At 39.7% G+C, this 17,028-nt stretch overlaps 1 protein-coding gene across 1 annotated transcript; it reads left to right on the forward strand.

Moving 5' to 3' along the window:
* Positions 1 to 1,181: 1,181 nt before the first annotated feature.
* Positions 1,182 to 16,071, forward strand: aurka (aurora kinase A). The gene is made up of 9 exons (XM_079627624.1): positions 1,182 to 1,606; positions 1,878 to 1,946; positions 2,798 to 3,077; positions 5,140 to 5,173; positions 5,865 to 6,056; positions 10,371 to 10,509; positions 11,075 to 11,223; positions 13,410 to 13,584; positions 15,438 to 16,071. The coding sequence occupies exons 2-9, from the start codon at positions 1,881 to 1,883 to the stop codon at positions 15,615 to 15,617; spliced, it is 1,215 nt and encodes a 404-aa protein (XP_079483750.1). The 5' UTR covers positions 1,182 to 1,606; positions 1,878 to 1,880; the 3' UTR covers positions 15,618 to 16,071.
* Positions 16,072 to 17,028: the final 957 nt, after the last annotated feature.

The raw sequence follows: 17,028 nt of genomic DNA on the forward strand, positions 1-17,028 counted from the left end.
CACACATATATTATGTAAACACAAACTTTTGCAATCACGATTAATCTTTTGACAGCCCTAATTTAAATATAAGTAAAAAACAACAAATCAATTAGTACCTAAAGAAGAGCCATAATTAATAAGGTTGCATCCTTATTTAGCCGTTATTATTACTATATTAATTTAAATATAAGTGAAGAAAACAAACAAATCAATCAATAATTATAACTTAAAAGAAAGAAGAGCCATAATAAATAAGGCTCTAATGTATTTTTTATTATTTTATTTTATTGCAAACTTATACATAACTACAAGCTCAGGGAAGTTAAGCAAGCTTGTATCATTTACAATGAACACACAACAGAAAACATGAATATCCTGGATTTGCATGCATCAAATTATGTAAATATGCATACACAAAAAGAAAAGCATAATAATAAGGTTAAATAATATCTTTGAATAAATCATCATAATGCATAATTTTGCACTTTTTTTTTTGTTATTTATAAGTTTAAGGGATGAAATAATAGAGTTTAGTTCAGCAAGATAAAGAGGAAAGCTTATTTTTGCTTGTGGATGAAGAATTTTGCATACAAGATAAAGAACTTAACAACATATTGAAGGGAACGCAACTTTGGTTTTCATAATAACAGATCAGCTCTGTGGGAGTGAAGGTGTGGGTCACATTAGTGTGGGCTATAAAGAAAAGAGCTTAATTCAGCCCGAAGTCTATCGGTTACATTACAATCACAAAAATCAATGGGCGGCTGTTTCTTCAACAAAACCACAAAAAGAGAAAGTTTCATCAATAGGCCTATAAGAAAATTTAGAGATGGATAAGTTATCAGGAAAAATTTTATGAAGGATTTTATAATGAATTTCCCTAACTTTGTTGGATACACAAAATTGACTAGGCAAAAGCCAGGCCTTTTTCCAATTTACGTTTGTTACAATAGAACCTGAATGTACCCCAATAAGCCTCTAATGTCATTACATCCTTATTTAGCCTTTATTACGTCACTCAGAGGAAGCCCACGAAAAAAATATACATGTACATAATATTAATTTAAATACAAGTAAAGAAAACAAACAATAATTAGCACTTAAAGCCATATTAAGACTAACGCCAGTGCATCCGTATGACGTCACTCAGAGGAAGGCCGCTGCTACAAAGTAACATTAGTCAAAAAAAGAAACAAAGTAACATTAGTCGAGTGTTGCACAGTGTCGCGCTTCTAGATGTGTCGCGCCCCCTGCTGGCCATCCGCGGCACAGTGACACGGTTTCCCGGCATCACTTGCGGGGCCCTGTTCGTCACATGACGGAGTCTCCAACAACCAATAGGATTCCGGGTTACTGTGCCTTCTGACCAATCAAAAGCTGGTTATATTTAAAGGTATTTGAAAGTGGGGCATTTGAAATTAAACAGGCCAGACTCGCGGTCGCTGAGGAGAATCGCGTCGCCCTCGCCAGTGATAAATATACGTTTTAATGAGTTTTCTCGATTTTAATGATCACACGCGACTGGTTTAGTCGATGGTAGCGGGTTATTAACTCGGTGAGAAGGACATCATCGTGTTTCTGCGGCTTTAGCGGAGGATCTGTCGTGAGGGAACGGCCAACGGAGGTAACGTTAACTTACCAGCGTCACGACGACGCAAAAATACTTCTGAATTTAATTTATCACGAACTGTTTAAATCTTAAATGCTTTTATTTGCGTCTATAAATGTGTGTTTTGATGGCAATGTGTGTGTGTGTGTCATCTGAACGGTGGCCATCGCGTGACGGTTTAATATCGGTACATGTTCGTCCAGTAACGTTAACTTACACGTACTTCCTCTTCTGATGTGCTTTAGATAAGTTATGTTTTTAATCAGTTAATATGTTGTTCTCTCAGAATATGGACATCGCCTCGAGAACCAAATCCAGCAGAGATCTGAAGAGTCATCGGCCTGAACATGAAAAGGTATTTTATAGGAACTGTATATTGTTATTATAAGCCTCTGTATTTTCTAAGAAATGTAAGATATTGATAAATCTTATCAAAGCACATCTGTGCAAAGATTATGTTCCATTACCTGTAAGTTAGTCGTTTCACCTTTAAACACGACAAGCTAATGCTATAGCTATCCGGTTTTTGTCTTTGATTTGCATTTTACAGTATATATTATAACATAATAAATGCAAGCTTTAAAAAGGAGCTAATTTTTTTTTTAATTATCTACTATTAAAAGTCATAATTTTAAATGGTTTTTCCCTGTAAACACCGGTGATTTATCCATTTGACATTTCTGGATGACAATTTCATCACTTTTCTAAAATAATTGCCTAAGTCATTTGAAAATGAAAATATTTTAGCAAGGTGACGATTTTAAATGTTTCAGAGTACATTCACCTTTAAAAATATTAAACTTATACCTCTGATTTTGTCTTTGATTGCATTTATCATCATGTTTTACTGTTAAATGCAAATTTTAAAAAGGACCTATATTTTTAGTTGAGGACATTTAATATAATATTCAGCATTATTATTGATCTCCTGCATTGACAGCATTATATGAGAACTGAGTTGAGCTGGACGACGACATGGCGGCTTTCTCCAGAGTGACTATATAGATATAAATGAACTAAATTAACAACTTTTTTACAACAGAAATGAACATCACTGAAGCTGGACTGACGCTATTCTCTTCTGGAAACACTGTTGCATTATTTCCCTGTTCTCTCTGTAAAGCTGCTTTGAAACACTCTGTGTAGTAAAAAGCGCTGTATAAATAAAGCTGACGTGACGTTGGGATGTTTCCTGATGTTCTGCAGGGTTCTGGACCCAAACGAGTTCCTGTGACCCAGAAGGCCGTGTCGACGCCGCACACGCGTGTTCTCGGGCCGGCACACGGACCCCAGCGCATCCAGCGCCCGGCCAGTCAGCAGAAACCCGCTGCGCTCTCGGGTCCGGGGAAAGCCTCGTGTCCCGGAGACCAGAACGCCCGTCCAGACCAACTCCACACGCCTGCGCAACACAGACCGCAGCCGAAGCCGGCTCCTGTCGCCGAGCCCGATAAAGCTCCCGCACCCAGCAAACCCGACAAGCCTCACCGTAAGCATGCGTCCGCTCTTAATTACATCATTGTAGGGATAGTTCAGCCAGAAATATAAACTCTGTCAGTAATGACTCTCCCTCATGTTAAGACACTCCTTCATCTCCGGAACACATGAAGATATTAGTGATTAGATCTGAGAGTGTCTCACTCCTGCAGAGGCTTCTTTTGTAATTGAAACTTGCCGGCCCAGAAAGTTAGTAAAGACGATGTTTAAAATAGTCCGAGTGTCTACTGCGGCCTTCAGTTCATCAAGCGACCAGAATACTTTTTGTGCGCAAAAAAACGCTTGGTATCCTTACTGTGCCTTTACACCGCCGCCGGAGAGAGCGGCAAAATTCGCTCTCGCCGCCCTGCCATCGACGCCGTGAGATTCGGGGACGCTCTGACGTAGACTTTAGCATGCGTGATTAAAAAAAAAAACTTGATTTAAAGGAGCCGCAAAGCAAATAAGAACTGAACATAAATCAGTATCATATTTTGTGCAGACTGGCCACACATCGGGTATAAGTTAACCTATTAAAATCTTTTAAATGTGAAAGTGACAAAACACCAACCATGTCAGACACCTTGTTCCATGCGTCATTCTTTTTATTAAAGGTAGGGTAGGTCAGAATTGTCTAAAAAAAACTTGTATTCAAATTTGTTTAAACTGTCTTTTTATACCAATGCATAATTAAAATGCAAGTACTCTGAAATAGAGAGTATAAAAAACTGAGTGACTAGTGTATTTAATCTTCAATAAACACAGCTCATTAATTCCATTCACTCCCACCTAAAAACGGGAGCGCGACTGCGCGCACGTGGGCAGAGCCAGTAATAACGGCGGTAGTCATGGCGACGGAGAATGACAGTCGCGCAAGCCAATCCTGTGATTCGTCCCGAATGGAAATAATGAGCTGTGTTTAATGAAGATTAAACGGTCTAGAGTCACTCGATTTTTATACTCTTTTTATCAGAGTACTTACATTTTAATTATGCAGTGATATATATAGAAAGTTTAATCAAATTTGGTAAAGTTTTTATATAAATCCTACCTACCCTACCTTTAATGTCCCTGTATGTAAACAGGGACACGTCGTACAATAACGGGAAACCTGCAACAGAAATAATTCACTTTTCCTCCATTTTGCTCAGGAACTAATGTGGTCGGAACCAAAGTTTACAGGATTGTGTTCTCTGGTGTCCTCTCCGGCGGAGGACTTCTACATTCCGATTGGTTGCCGCCGAACCTCGTCATAGCTTATTACCATAAAGTTGACAAATTTGAACTCTTCTCGCCGTCCAAGACGCGCCGGAGCTCGCCGCCGGCTTTCATTGAAAATGAATGGCTTCTGGCCAATTTGACGCTCTCGCCGCCGGCGGTGTGAACGTACAGTTACTGTGCGTTCACACCGGGCGCAAATAGCACTTGAACATTTTGAATGCATTCGCGCAGCCAAAGCGAAATTGACGTGCGTCCGAGGCAAAATCTGCGTCTTGTGGGAGGGGCCAGAACAGGCTGTTCTGTTTGCAAGAAAGGTTGCGAAATTTAAAAATACTACCGTTATTGTCACGAAATGTAGTTTTAAGAGTTGTATAGTTGAGAATGTAGTTGTTTAAAGCTCAAATCTGTGGTTTATTTATAAAGATAGCGCCTATTTAAAATGTGATTTGCCGTTTCGGAGTTGTGATATCCAGGCGCTCAGCGGTCATGTGACCCGCTGGAGCAGCCTCACCTCGGCCAGTGCTCCTGACGTCTGCCGCTGGTAAACCAGAAATATTTAAATTCATTATAGCTTCGGTTCTATTATATGAAACAAGTTAAAATACGTGAATGACTCGTTATAACGTCGGTCAAACGACTTTAATCATGTGAGTTTTTCTTCATCTCACTCAGAAATGGATCATACGACAGATTCATAGTTAACATCTGAACAATTTGCATTGACTTAACATTGAAATACTCGCGCCTGACACGCTATTCGCGTCCGGTGTGAACGCAGCATTAAGGTTAATTTGTGGGTGAACTAACCCTTTATTGTTGAGAACTACATAATGACTCTTTCTGTTCTTTTCCAGAAACTCCTTCCAATGGCACATCCAACAATGCAAAGTAAGTTATTTAAAAATTCTTAAACTCCATGAATTCAGTCCAAATGTTCAGAGTTTATCATCTTTTTCAAATAGATTGTTTATACCAGTTGCTGAATCGTTTATTTTAGGATGACACGTTTTTAAAGTCCCCCTGTAGTCAATCATTTTATCCCTTAAAACTCATCTGTGATCACCAATTATATATTTAAGTGTTTTTCCTTAAAATATCTTGACTGTAACTCGACACCCTCGCCTCATTTAGTATTTGCGGTTCTATGAATATGCAAATGAGCCCCGCCTCCACTCACTCACTCACTCAGAGATCCACTGGTGGACGATCACACGTTGATCTGATTGGTCAAGGTAGTGTGTGACGTCAGAAACACCAGCGATGTCAAACCGTGTGTTTGAGACTGTCTTTGGTTCACTGCAGTTTTAAGCAGAAAATACTCAGCAATGCTGTCCACTTATGAACTTACACATGTGTGTGTTAAAGCAGATTAATAACACCACATACACACATAAACTACATTAACAACTTTAATATTAGAAGAAGATAGGCATGTTTACTTAGCCCTGAGTAATAAAGTTTATAATACTCGTAATGTTTTAATCTGTATTCGTGATGACCGTTCTCCACATGGGTCATGGACTGTGGTGTCTTCAGTCTTGTGTTAACGAGGACCCGTCATGTTTCGTCTGTTCTTCAGGAAAGCATGGAGTCTGGAGAACTTCGACATTGGCCGCGCTCTGGGCAAAGGCAAGTTTGGGAGTGTGTATCTGGCCCGGGAATGCCAGACCAAGTTCATCCTGGCGCTGAAGGTCCTGTTCAAGAAGCAGCTGGAGAAGGCCGGCGTCGAGCACCAGCTCCGGCGGGAGGTCGAGATACAGTCTCATCTCAGGTCAGAGAGTTAAAAACATTATTTCCACACACAGATGTGTGGTATAGCGCAGTGGTTCCCAAACCTGTCCTGAAGGACCCACAACACTGCACGTATTCTTTGTCTCCCTAATCAAAGACGCCTAATTCAACTCATCAGCTCATTAACCCATGTGATGGGTTATTAACTCATTAACCCGTGATCTGACAATTCCCAAGATCTGAGAGGTGCTTTCACTAAACCACACCAGTAAGCCTACTTCAGCCAATCGGTAATAGGGTCTTGGGTTTTGGCCAATCAGATTGATTCAGCTGTCACTCCACGGGTTTGTTCATCTCATTTCTCAATGATGTCCATTTTATATTCACAAAAGTCACCAGAATTATATTTTAAGGGACTATTTATCAAAATGTTCTTCCAGGGGAGCACACCCCTCTGGATCCTGCTTGACAGTTATGTTGATCAGGGCATATATCTTGGCTTAGGGACCTGCTTACATCCCAGAAAAAAAAATAAAAAAAAATATATATATATATATATATATCAGGGCTGCACAATATATCGCAAATGTATATATGGTGATGTGCATATGGCAACGGCTTGCAATAACTGGGTCATGAAGAAAAGGCAGAAAATCACTCGCTGCTCTCGGCTGAGTAACCTCTGTAGCTTTAACCCCTTATATTGCCACAGCCATTACATATTTAAAACGGTAATATCCTATACTAAACCTAAACTCACCTTGACAAACTATATATCATTTGAAAGCTTACAATCTCTAGTTTACATATTTGGTGACTGATTTTCTAAATAAATTACATAGGAGCCGTAATTTATCAATTTGCAACAAGAATGTTCATACTAGAGCCCGACCGATATATCGGCAGGCCGATATTATCGGCCGATATTAGGCATTTCCCAAACTATCGGTATCGGCATTTATAATGGCCGATAAGTGAATATAAAAAAATAAAATTTTTTTTTAAAATTTTAATTACAAAAAACGGACGAAACAGCCTTCAACCATGTCATGAGTGTTGGCGTTGTATAGTTTGTCAACCAGAATATTAAATGCGCTTCATGAGGCACACGCGTTTCATGAGGCACGCGCGCGGTCTCTTGCTCTCTCTCCCTCTCTGCCGTGCACGCGCTACACGGTTTAGAGCACAGTCTCTGTCTCGCGGGCGCGCTCGCTCTAGATTCCGGAGATTTTAACTAATTCGCGGGCATCAGTGAGCCGCTATCAATATGCGGGAGACTCCCGGAACTTCCAGGAGGCTTTTTTTGGTGCCCCCTCAGCTCGATCTTGGTGCCCGCACAGCGCGTGATGCGCGTGGTGGGAGCGGCGGCACTGGTTAAAGGAACACTCCGACTTTTTGGGACTTTAGCCTATTCAACGTATCCCCCAGAGTTAGATAAGTCCATACATACCTTTTTCATCTCCGTGCGTGCTATAAGTCTGTTTGACGCAGCCACCGCTAGCCTAGCTTAGCACAAAGACTGGATGTGAATGGTTGCAGCTAGCATACTAATCCAAATAAGTGACCAAAATAACGCAAACATTTTCCTATTTACATGTTGTGATTTGTATAGTCACAGAGTGTACAAAAAACAAAGTCACATGAGACACAGACATATTTTAACCGTATAAATCCTGGGAACTATTCTGAAGGCGAAGCACTGCTACTTGGGCGGAGTGATAACCGCAGCACCTGAGACGCGCCGTTGTTTCTTCTGTCAACAAAACCAGCGTGACATCTCAGGTGCTGCGGTTATCACTCCGCCCAAGTAGCAGTGCTTCGCCTTCAGAGAATATAGTTCCCAGTATTTATACGGTTAAAATATGTCTGTCTCATGTGACTTTGTTTTTTGTACACTCTGTGACTATACAAATCACAACATGTAAATAGGAAAATGTTTGCGTTATTTTGTCACTTATTTGGATTAGTATGCTAGCTGCAACCATTCACATCCAGTCTTTGTGCTAAGCTAGGCTAGCGGTGGCTGCGTCAAACAGACTTATAGCACGCACGGAGATGAAAAAGGTATGTGTGGACTTATCTAACTCTGGGGGATAAGGTGAATAGGATAAAGTCCCAAAAAGTCGGAGTGTTCCTTTAAGTGAGTTCATGGTGAGTTGGTCATGAGACATACATCGCTTGAATAACAATTAAAAGAACATCCCCATCAGTTCTCTTAACTCAAATAAGCATGACAAAATTTGTGACTATCATGTCCAGTTTTGCTGCTGTTAAATAAGCCGAGAGTGAAGCGTGATTAGCTAGTGACGTTGCGTTGTTACAGTGTAGTTGACTGACTGTCCTTTTAACTTTTGACAATGTGACCGAAGTATTTCTTTAATAGCGTGACAGTTATAGCAATGAGACGTATCATCTCTCCTTGGCCTGTTATATTGAAAATGTATGTTTTACAATTTGCAGTATATATTGAGAACATTCTACATTGTTTTAATTATATTTTGGTATTTATTTTATAATTTTATATTTATTTTATATGTAGCTATACATTTAACTTATTTTAATTTAATTTTCAATTCATTGACATGGTTTTGTGGAATATTGAATTTGTTCGGTATAGATCTTTTACTTTAACTTTAGTATTATAATTTATTTACAGACACATACTGTTAAAACCAGCTTCAGCTGGAAGTAAGTAAAAGTGTTAAATGTTTAAAACCAGACTGTTTTTTGATCATTAAAAAATATATACTTTTGATGTGCAATTGTTTAGTCATTGAGACTGTAATCTAAGGCTTTTTTTTAAACATAATCCCTTTTGGAAAATGGTTTATACAGCCCACATACATAGAACAGGCAGATATTTGGCTATTGAATGTTGTGTAAGTGCAGTTTATAGGAAATGGGTCTAATATCCAGTTTATTTTCAAAATCAAAATATCGGCTTATAAATCGGCTCTTTTCGAGTTAATATCGGCATCGGCCCCCAAAAATCTATATCGGTCGGGCTCTAGTTCATACTCCTAAGGCGTGTTCAGACCTTTATTTTGAAATAGTGATGAACATGAAAAATCATGAAAGAATGGTAGAAACCTCAGTTTGTTTTCATGCCAAGAGTTCAAAAGATAGCATCCGTTCAATTCTTTTAGAAAAAAAGGTCTGAAAATGTTTTAAATATAAAGATAATAATAATAGATTCAGCATTAGTGATGTGCAGCGAGCTATAATGCACATACGTGATCTTCTGTGTTTCTTAGAGGTTGAGTTCATTTCTAAATCTGCCAAACTTCCAACACTACTTCTGAATAGGACATCTACTTCATAAATTGTAAAAATAATGGTTCAGATCACTCAAACAACTTCTGGAAATGTCTATTAAAAAAGGGGGGTTCCGCTACAGGGGTTAATAAGAATCGGGATATATTCATACAGTGAAAACTAAGTTTTATTTTTACATGTGATTATTCAGTTTCTGTTAAATAATCCTAATGTAGGAGATCCTGAAGCCCGTGGTTTACACTGATGTTCAAATAACACTTCTTACGCTTCAGTAAAACACTGTTCACCTCCAGAAGCTGTAGGGATGTTTTCCCGTCACAAAAAGACTGAAGCGCGTGTGCAGGTTAAATCATTAACTATATTTTAAAGATAATTTAAGTTTATTTTACGCACTTTAGCATTATCGCATTATTTAATGAGTTATCGCATTTTTCTTCAATATCGTGCAGCCCTAATATATACACACACCTCAATTAAATACATTTTGAAAATAAATAATAATAAACGATGATCAAACATCCATTTCTTAACAGACACGCGTGTTTATTTGAGCACTTCAATAAACTTCACGCTGAAGCCTGTACAGCATTTAAATAAATATCAGTAAATAATATGATCTTAAATAATATCATAGTTTTTTTTTTTTAACATTCGTTTAATATTTAAAAGTATGACCATCTCTTTTCTACTGGTTGTAAAGGTCTGAAGAGCGAGTTATCTTCCACAGGGCAGTTTGGTTTTGCACTGCCAGAGGAAGCGAAACTGAGAATCACCCGTGTGTGAAAAATCAAAGTATAAAACTGACACCGCTTTATCTGCTCCCATGAGGCTTTAATGTTCTACCATGCGGTACATTAACGTTTCATGAGAGCAGTGTACCAGGGTTATTTCTTCAGTTTTTCTCTGGAACTTTGAGTCCGCAAGTGTGTGATGCGCAGGGGTCGTTAGCTTCAATCTCCTAAAGACTCGTTATCAGACAAAAATAAATCTGGGTAACTCCAGCGTTGAGACTCATGCATTAGGACAGTACAGTCTGTCTGTGACGTGAACTGACTCTTGTGTTCTCCTCTACTTTCAGACATCCCAATATCCTGCGCCTCTACGGTTACTTCCATGACACGGCGCGCGTGTACCTCATCCTGGAGTTCGCCCCTAAAGGAGAGCTGTACGGAGAGCTGCAGCGCTGCGGGACCTTCAACGACCAGCGCAGTGCCACGGTAAGAACGAGTTTCGGTGCATTAAAGGTGCAGTGTACGTTAGCGGCATCTAGTGGTGAGGTTACGAATTACACCCAACAGAAGTTACAGCGGCCGACAGGAAGTGATGTCGTCGTCTGAGACGGCAGAGAGCAGCCAGAGGTTTCCTTGCAAAGATAAATTAAGAATTATATTAATTTCACTAAAACGATATGTTATTGCGACTATTGCTACTTGTTCATCATTATGTCAGTTTTATTCGCTGACTAGCTCCCTTTACTTGCACTAAGAACAAAAGGGTAACGAAACACGCTCTGTAGTAGTTTGTCCGCTTAGGGCCACTGTAGAAACATGACGCACAAAATGGCAGTTTCAATGTAAAGAGAAATCTATTCTATGGTAATAAAGGTAATTCTAATAAGGTTTATTCTAAGGTAATAAAACATAATGGCTGATTATGTAAGGTTTTTATATACATCACTGAAAATATAGTGTATAATATTGCATTTGTCAACAGATCCTCCTAATCATGAGCAAAGGCTTCTGAAGTGTCGTCTCGTAATGTGTGTGTGTGTTGTGTTTGCAGTATATAATGGAGCTCGCTGATGCTCTGAGCTACTGCCACTCGAAGAACGTGATCCACAGAGACATTAAGCCTGAGAACCTGTTGCTGGGGGCCAATGGAGAGCTGAAGATCGCAGACTTCGGGTGGTCGGTCCACACGCCCTCTTCCAGGTGACTCCTGCGTGCCATGTGATTGGGGGAGCAGCGGGCCGCAGCTGGGCATGTGATTCGCAGATTAACTGCTAAATTTAACCATCATAGACAAAGTTGATCATTTGGACGTGTTGTCTTGCCAATTTACACATTCAAACCATTTTAAACGTGGAGGAAGAGGAGAAAATCACGTTATCTACACACACACACACACACTCGCGGAGAGAGAAGTGTTTCAGACAGCGCTCGGATTGATTCAACTTTCAAGCTTCCTTCCCCTTGACCGGACACGATCGGTCTTAAAGTGACGGTAGACTAATATTCCTGCTGTTCGTGTCATCAGTGTTAATAAAACAACAGAATACGGATTTAACAAAGATAAAACTACTTAATTTCTACAGTGAACAAATAGTGTTTTACACCTGGGCTTAATTGAAGCCCTGGTAAGATCATTTAGTTTCTTTTCTTTTAATGAAGATTATTATTATTGTGTTAAAGCGTCTGCGACTTTCACTTTGATTTGTGATAGTTTGCACGTTGGCTTGACGAATAGATCATCTGCGGTGATGCGTGTTGCAGCGCGCCGTCATATCTGACTAACATACAGCCTGTCACACGCTTTCAAAATAACACGCTTTTTAAAAATAAAAAACAAACGGTCTAATCTAGAGGTCGACCGATTCATCGGCACCGATTGTTGACTGGTGGAACTATCGTTATCGGCAAAAATATATACCGATAGTTTTTCCTGGTTGCGTCCATTGCTGGAGCGGCTGAGAAGCGCGCGCTGTCATTCATTACACAGTGTAAGAGCTGAGAAGGGTCTGCTGGCATGATGCAGTACAAGAGCGGCCTCTAGAGGTGTAATAAAAACTATCGCCTCGTGTTGTTTATTTCGACACGTGATGCTGCGTGCTGCACTGAGAGCACATGCTGCGTGGAGAGCGCTGACATCAGATGCGCGTTTAAAGCACCGACAGCTCAAATGTATGTATACAGTACATTTTGTCATATCATTATAAAGTGATTAATTTGTTGACTAAATGCTGCATTAGTAGAGAAAGAACAGCACAACAGTATGTTTGTTTGCCTTCGAGGCTGAGAGGACGCTAACATTAGTAGTACCTCAAGCGGTTAAAACACTGACAAACATAAACGTAAGTCCGGCCCAAATGTCACAATTGTTACCTCTATTTGCATTAGTTCATATCCAGCTGGTCACTTTTATGCATTAAATATGCAGAGAAGTTGCATATTTAAAGCTAGAGACGTAAGCAAACTGATGTTCATACAGCCGACAGAAACATAAACGAATCAGAAAAGCATTCGATTTCGGTTATTCTTTTTTCATCTTCACTTTAATACAAATTTTGTTACTTTTTTATTAAGTTGGCTTGAAAAGAACAGTTAAATAGTTACATTTTGATTGTAACTGGTTTTATTTGTTATTTAGAGTATTACTTTTTGTTTCAGTTTGAATGAATGTCTTTTATTGACTTAAATATTTATTCACATTTATATATTTCTTTCATTTAGCATGTTTTCATGGTTCAATAGTTTTTTTTTTTTTATAATAAAGTTCAGCACTGTTTTACTTGGAGTGTTATGTTTGTTTTTATCCAGTATCAATTTTAAAAACTATCGGTTCATTAATCGGTTATCGGCAAGTATGGCCCAACCTAGCTATCGTTATCGGTAAAATCCACTATCGGTCGACCTCTTGTCTAATCATAGACTGTAAAAAATGCGCTACACGTGGCACTTTAAAAACCGGATAGTTTGTAGTTCGATTACGGATATTTCACGTCATGTTCGAATGCATATTCGAATATCGAATAAAAAGTGACAGCCCTAGTATTCATTTTTTGGCTGATGTCTTGAAGCAAAATGTTTTTTTTTGTCAATGCACCAGAATGCTTAATTTACATGTTAAAATCATAATCCCATGAGGGACGATGCCCCAGAACCTCACATGTCACCTTTCCAGCACTTATGTTTGCAGGTCTGTTTTAGAGGCCAAATTAAATATGCAAAAATACATATTTTGTTAAACAATTGTTCAGTACATTTTATTTTACTTTCTTTACCTGTTTGAAGTGTAAAAAGAGGGGTGGCAGTTAACTTAAGTACGGTTTAGCTGGATTTGTGAGTTTGTTTTATCAGAGGTAAAGGTGTGTTGTGTGTAACTGTAGTGTGTGTTGCAGGAGGTCGACGCTGTGCGGTACGCTAGACTATCTTCCTCCAGAGATGATCGAAGGCAAGACGCACGACGAGAAGGTGGATCTGTGGAGTCTGGGAGTGCTCTGCTATGAGTTCCTGGTTGGCAGGCCTCCTTTCGAAACCAAGAGCCATGAAGAGACGTACCGCAAGATTTCCAGAGTGAGTGAAGCGCTTAAACTCCAGCCGAAGGCCATGCACTGGTCATCTGTGCGGAGGCGTGTTGTGCACACTGTGGAGAATATTGGCTTTACTAAATTAAATCTCAATTGGATATTTTCCCCTAGCCCACGGCCCTAGCCCACAGCCCACGGAGTATTTTGTTGCATGCAATATATCAAAAGACAAACGTTGATGCACCTCTTAATTTGAAATAACATCACAACATTTATAACATAACATCACAACATGCATTTCCATCCAGAGGTGCATCAGTTTTTGCTCCAGATCTTGTTTGGTCTCCTCCGCACATCCCAACACTTTCACTCAATTTAGGGACTGTTCTGTGTGACAATTATTCTTTATCTCAACCATTGTCACAATCAGCCTGATAAATCTTGACGTTGTCATCCTGGAATATGGCCATCTGTCGTCTTCCTACATGGTGTTTCAGAAATGAAAAACTCCATTAATTAACAGTTCTAATTAGAAGAACTGTTGCTAAAAGAGATCTGAACATGGACTCTTAAAGGGTTAGTTAATCCCAAAATGAATTATCCCATAAGTTCATTAAAGGAGAACTCCGGTCAATTTTAACATTGAGCTCAATTTTTAGTAAATTTGGAGTGCTGTCAATACAGAGAACAACGACAAAAATCTACACCGTGTTATCCTCTTTTTAAAATGTGCACCCTATTGACTTGAATGGGGTCTAATTTTAAACCTGCTTTTATTTCTCTTATCCTTGATGTGTCATTACGAGTGCCCAGCCATGCTGAGTGATTCCTTCAGAGTGAACACGAGTGAATCTGACTGCAGGAGATGTGAAAGATATTCATAAAAATGTTATATCAGCCAGCGCACAGACCTGTATTTACTTCCTGTTTTCGGTCGAAGTCCAAAGTAGTCGATTGTCGAGTTCACGCGCATAGGTTTAGTTACCTATGATCACGCGCGTGAACTCGAAAATTGAAAAAAAGTGAAAATTGAGCTCAATGTTAAAATTGACCGGAGTTCTCCTTTAATAAACATCCTGGCTCTTCCCAGCTTTATAATGGGAGTGAATGATACCTGAGATTTTCTAGCATCATAAGAGTAATCCTACGACTCCAGGGGTTAATTAAGGCCTTCTGAAGCGAAGCCGCGTGTGTAAATAATAAAAAAATAAAAAATCCGTTATTACTTGATTCCTAGCTTCCGGTTCCGTCCGCGCGTTCGAGAGAATCAAGTTCCGGCGCTTGACTTGAGCATGAGATTAGACGCCTCTCGTTGTACAAACTCAAGCTCCTCCCACATTTCTCTTTAATAATTCTCCTTTTCGACTTCTAATTCGGGACCAGTGTTTTGTTCTATCTGCACTTCCACGATTGTCCATGCGTCGGGTCAGAGGTCACTCTTCCGCCAGAACTACATTCCCGTACGGTCGTTACTGGAAGCCAGTGATTTATAGTTTTTAAAGTTATAAATATGGATATTTTTCTTAAACATGGCTTCACTTCAGAAGGCCTTCTTTAACCCCCTGGAGCCGTATGGATTACTGTTATGATGGATGGATGCACTTTTTATTTTTTTTCAATCTCAGGCTCCATTCCCTCACATTATAACGCTTGGAAGAGCCAGGATATGTTTTTATTATAACTCGTGAGTTTGGCTGAAAGAAAGTCATATATACATAGGATGGGTTGAGGGTGAGTAAATCATGGGATAATTCTCATTTTTGGGTGAATATCCCTTTAAGGATCTGCCTATTTAAATCAAGCTGACTGTAATGGCTGGGCAGTGTATCTTCCTGTAAGCTTTCACTCATGTTTCCTGATCCATGCATGCCTCCTCAACCCACGTGTGTGTGTCTCCAGGTGGAGTTCTCCTATCCGGCGCATGTGAGTGAGGGCAGCAGAGACCTCATCAACAGACTGCTGAAGCACAACCCACTGCACCGACTCCCCATCCAGGGCGTGATGGCCCACCCGTGGGTCGTGGAGAACTCCAGCAAGAAGCCGACCGCCCGCTCGGCCGCCGCCGCTGCCGCCGTGTGAAGACTGGATGTGAATGTTCGGAACCCAACAGACTCATGTGCCACTAAATCTGTCACTGTTTGTCAAACTTAAGCGTATTTGTTGCTTTTTTTGTGTTGTATTGTTCACATGCTACAATTTACATGTATTTGTAAATATGTAATTAAGACACATTGTAAAATTTTACCCATTACTTTAATGTTTTTGTTTTTTAAATAAATATAATCACTTGCAAGGATCTCAATAGAACTTTAATGTATTTTTCTGTGTTTGGGAATAAATTGCTTTTAAGCGAAAACATTTGTTAAATGGTCTGTTTGTATATACAGTATTGTTCAAAATAATAGCAGTACAATGTGACTAACCAGAATAATCAAGGTTTTTAGTATATTTTTTTATTGCTACGTGGCAAACAAGTTACCAGTAGATTCTCAGAAAACAAATGAGACCCAGCATTCATGATATGCACGCTCTTAAGGCTGTGCAATTGGGCAATTAGTTGAATTAGTTGAAAGGGGTGTGTTCAAAAAAATAGCAGTGTGGCATTCAATCACTGAGGTCATCAATTTTGTGAAGAAACGGGTGTGAATCAGGTGGCCCCTATTTAAGGATGAAGCCAACACTTGTTGAACATGCATTTGAAAGCTGAGGAAAATGGGTCGTTCAAGACATTGTTCAGAAGAACAGCGTACTTTGATTAAAAAGTTGATTGGAGAGGGGAAAACCTATAAAGAGGTGCAAAAAATGATAGGCTGTTCAGCTAAAATGATCTCCAATGCCTTAAAATGGAGAGCAAAACCAGAGAGACGTGGAAGAAAACGGAAGACAACCATCAAAATGGATAGAAGAATAACCAGAATGGCAAAGGCTCAGCCAATGATCACCTCCAGGATGATCAAAGACAGTCTGGAGTTACCTGTAAGTACTGTGACAGTTAGAAGACGTCTGTGTGAAGCTAATCTATTTTCAAAAATCCCCCGCAAAGTCCCTCTGTTAAAAAAAAGGCATGTGCAGAAGAGGTTACAATTTGCCAAAGAACACATCAACTGGCCTAAAGAGAAATGGAGGAACATTTTGTGGACTGATGAGAGTAAAATTGTTCTTTTTGGGTCCAAGGGCCACAGGCAGTTTGTGAGGACCCCCAAACTCTGAATTCAAGCCACATTACACAGTGAAGACAGTGAAGCATGGAGGTGCAAGCATCATGATATGGGCATGTTTCTCCTACTATGGTGTTGGGCCTATTTATCGCATACCAGGGATCATGGATCAGTTTGCATATGTTAAAATACTTGAAGAGGTCATGTTGCCCTATGCTGAAGAGGACATGCCCTTGAAATGGTTGTTTCAACAAGACAATGACCCAAAACACACTAGTAAACGGGCAAAGTCTTGGTTCCAAACCAACAAAATTAATGTTATGGAGTGGCCA

Source organism: Phoxinus phoxinus, assembly GCF_949152265.1.
Source record: "Phoxinus phoxinus genome assembly, chromosome: 11".
In the NCBI taxonomy this organism is placed as follows: Eukaryota; Metazoa; Chordata; class Actinopteri; order Cypriniformes; family Leuciscidae; genus Phoxinus; species Phoxinus phoxinus.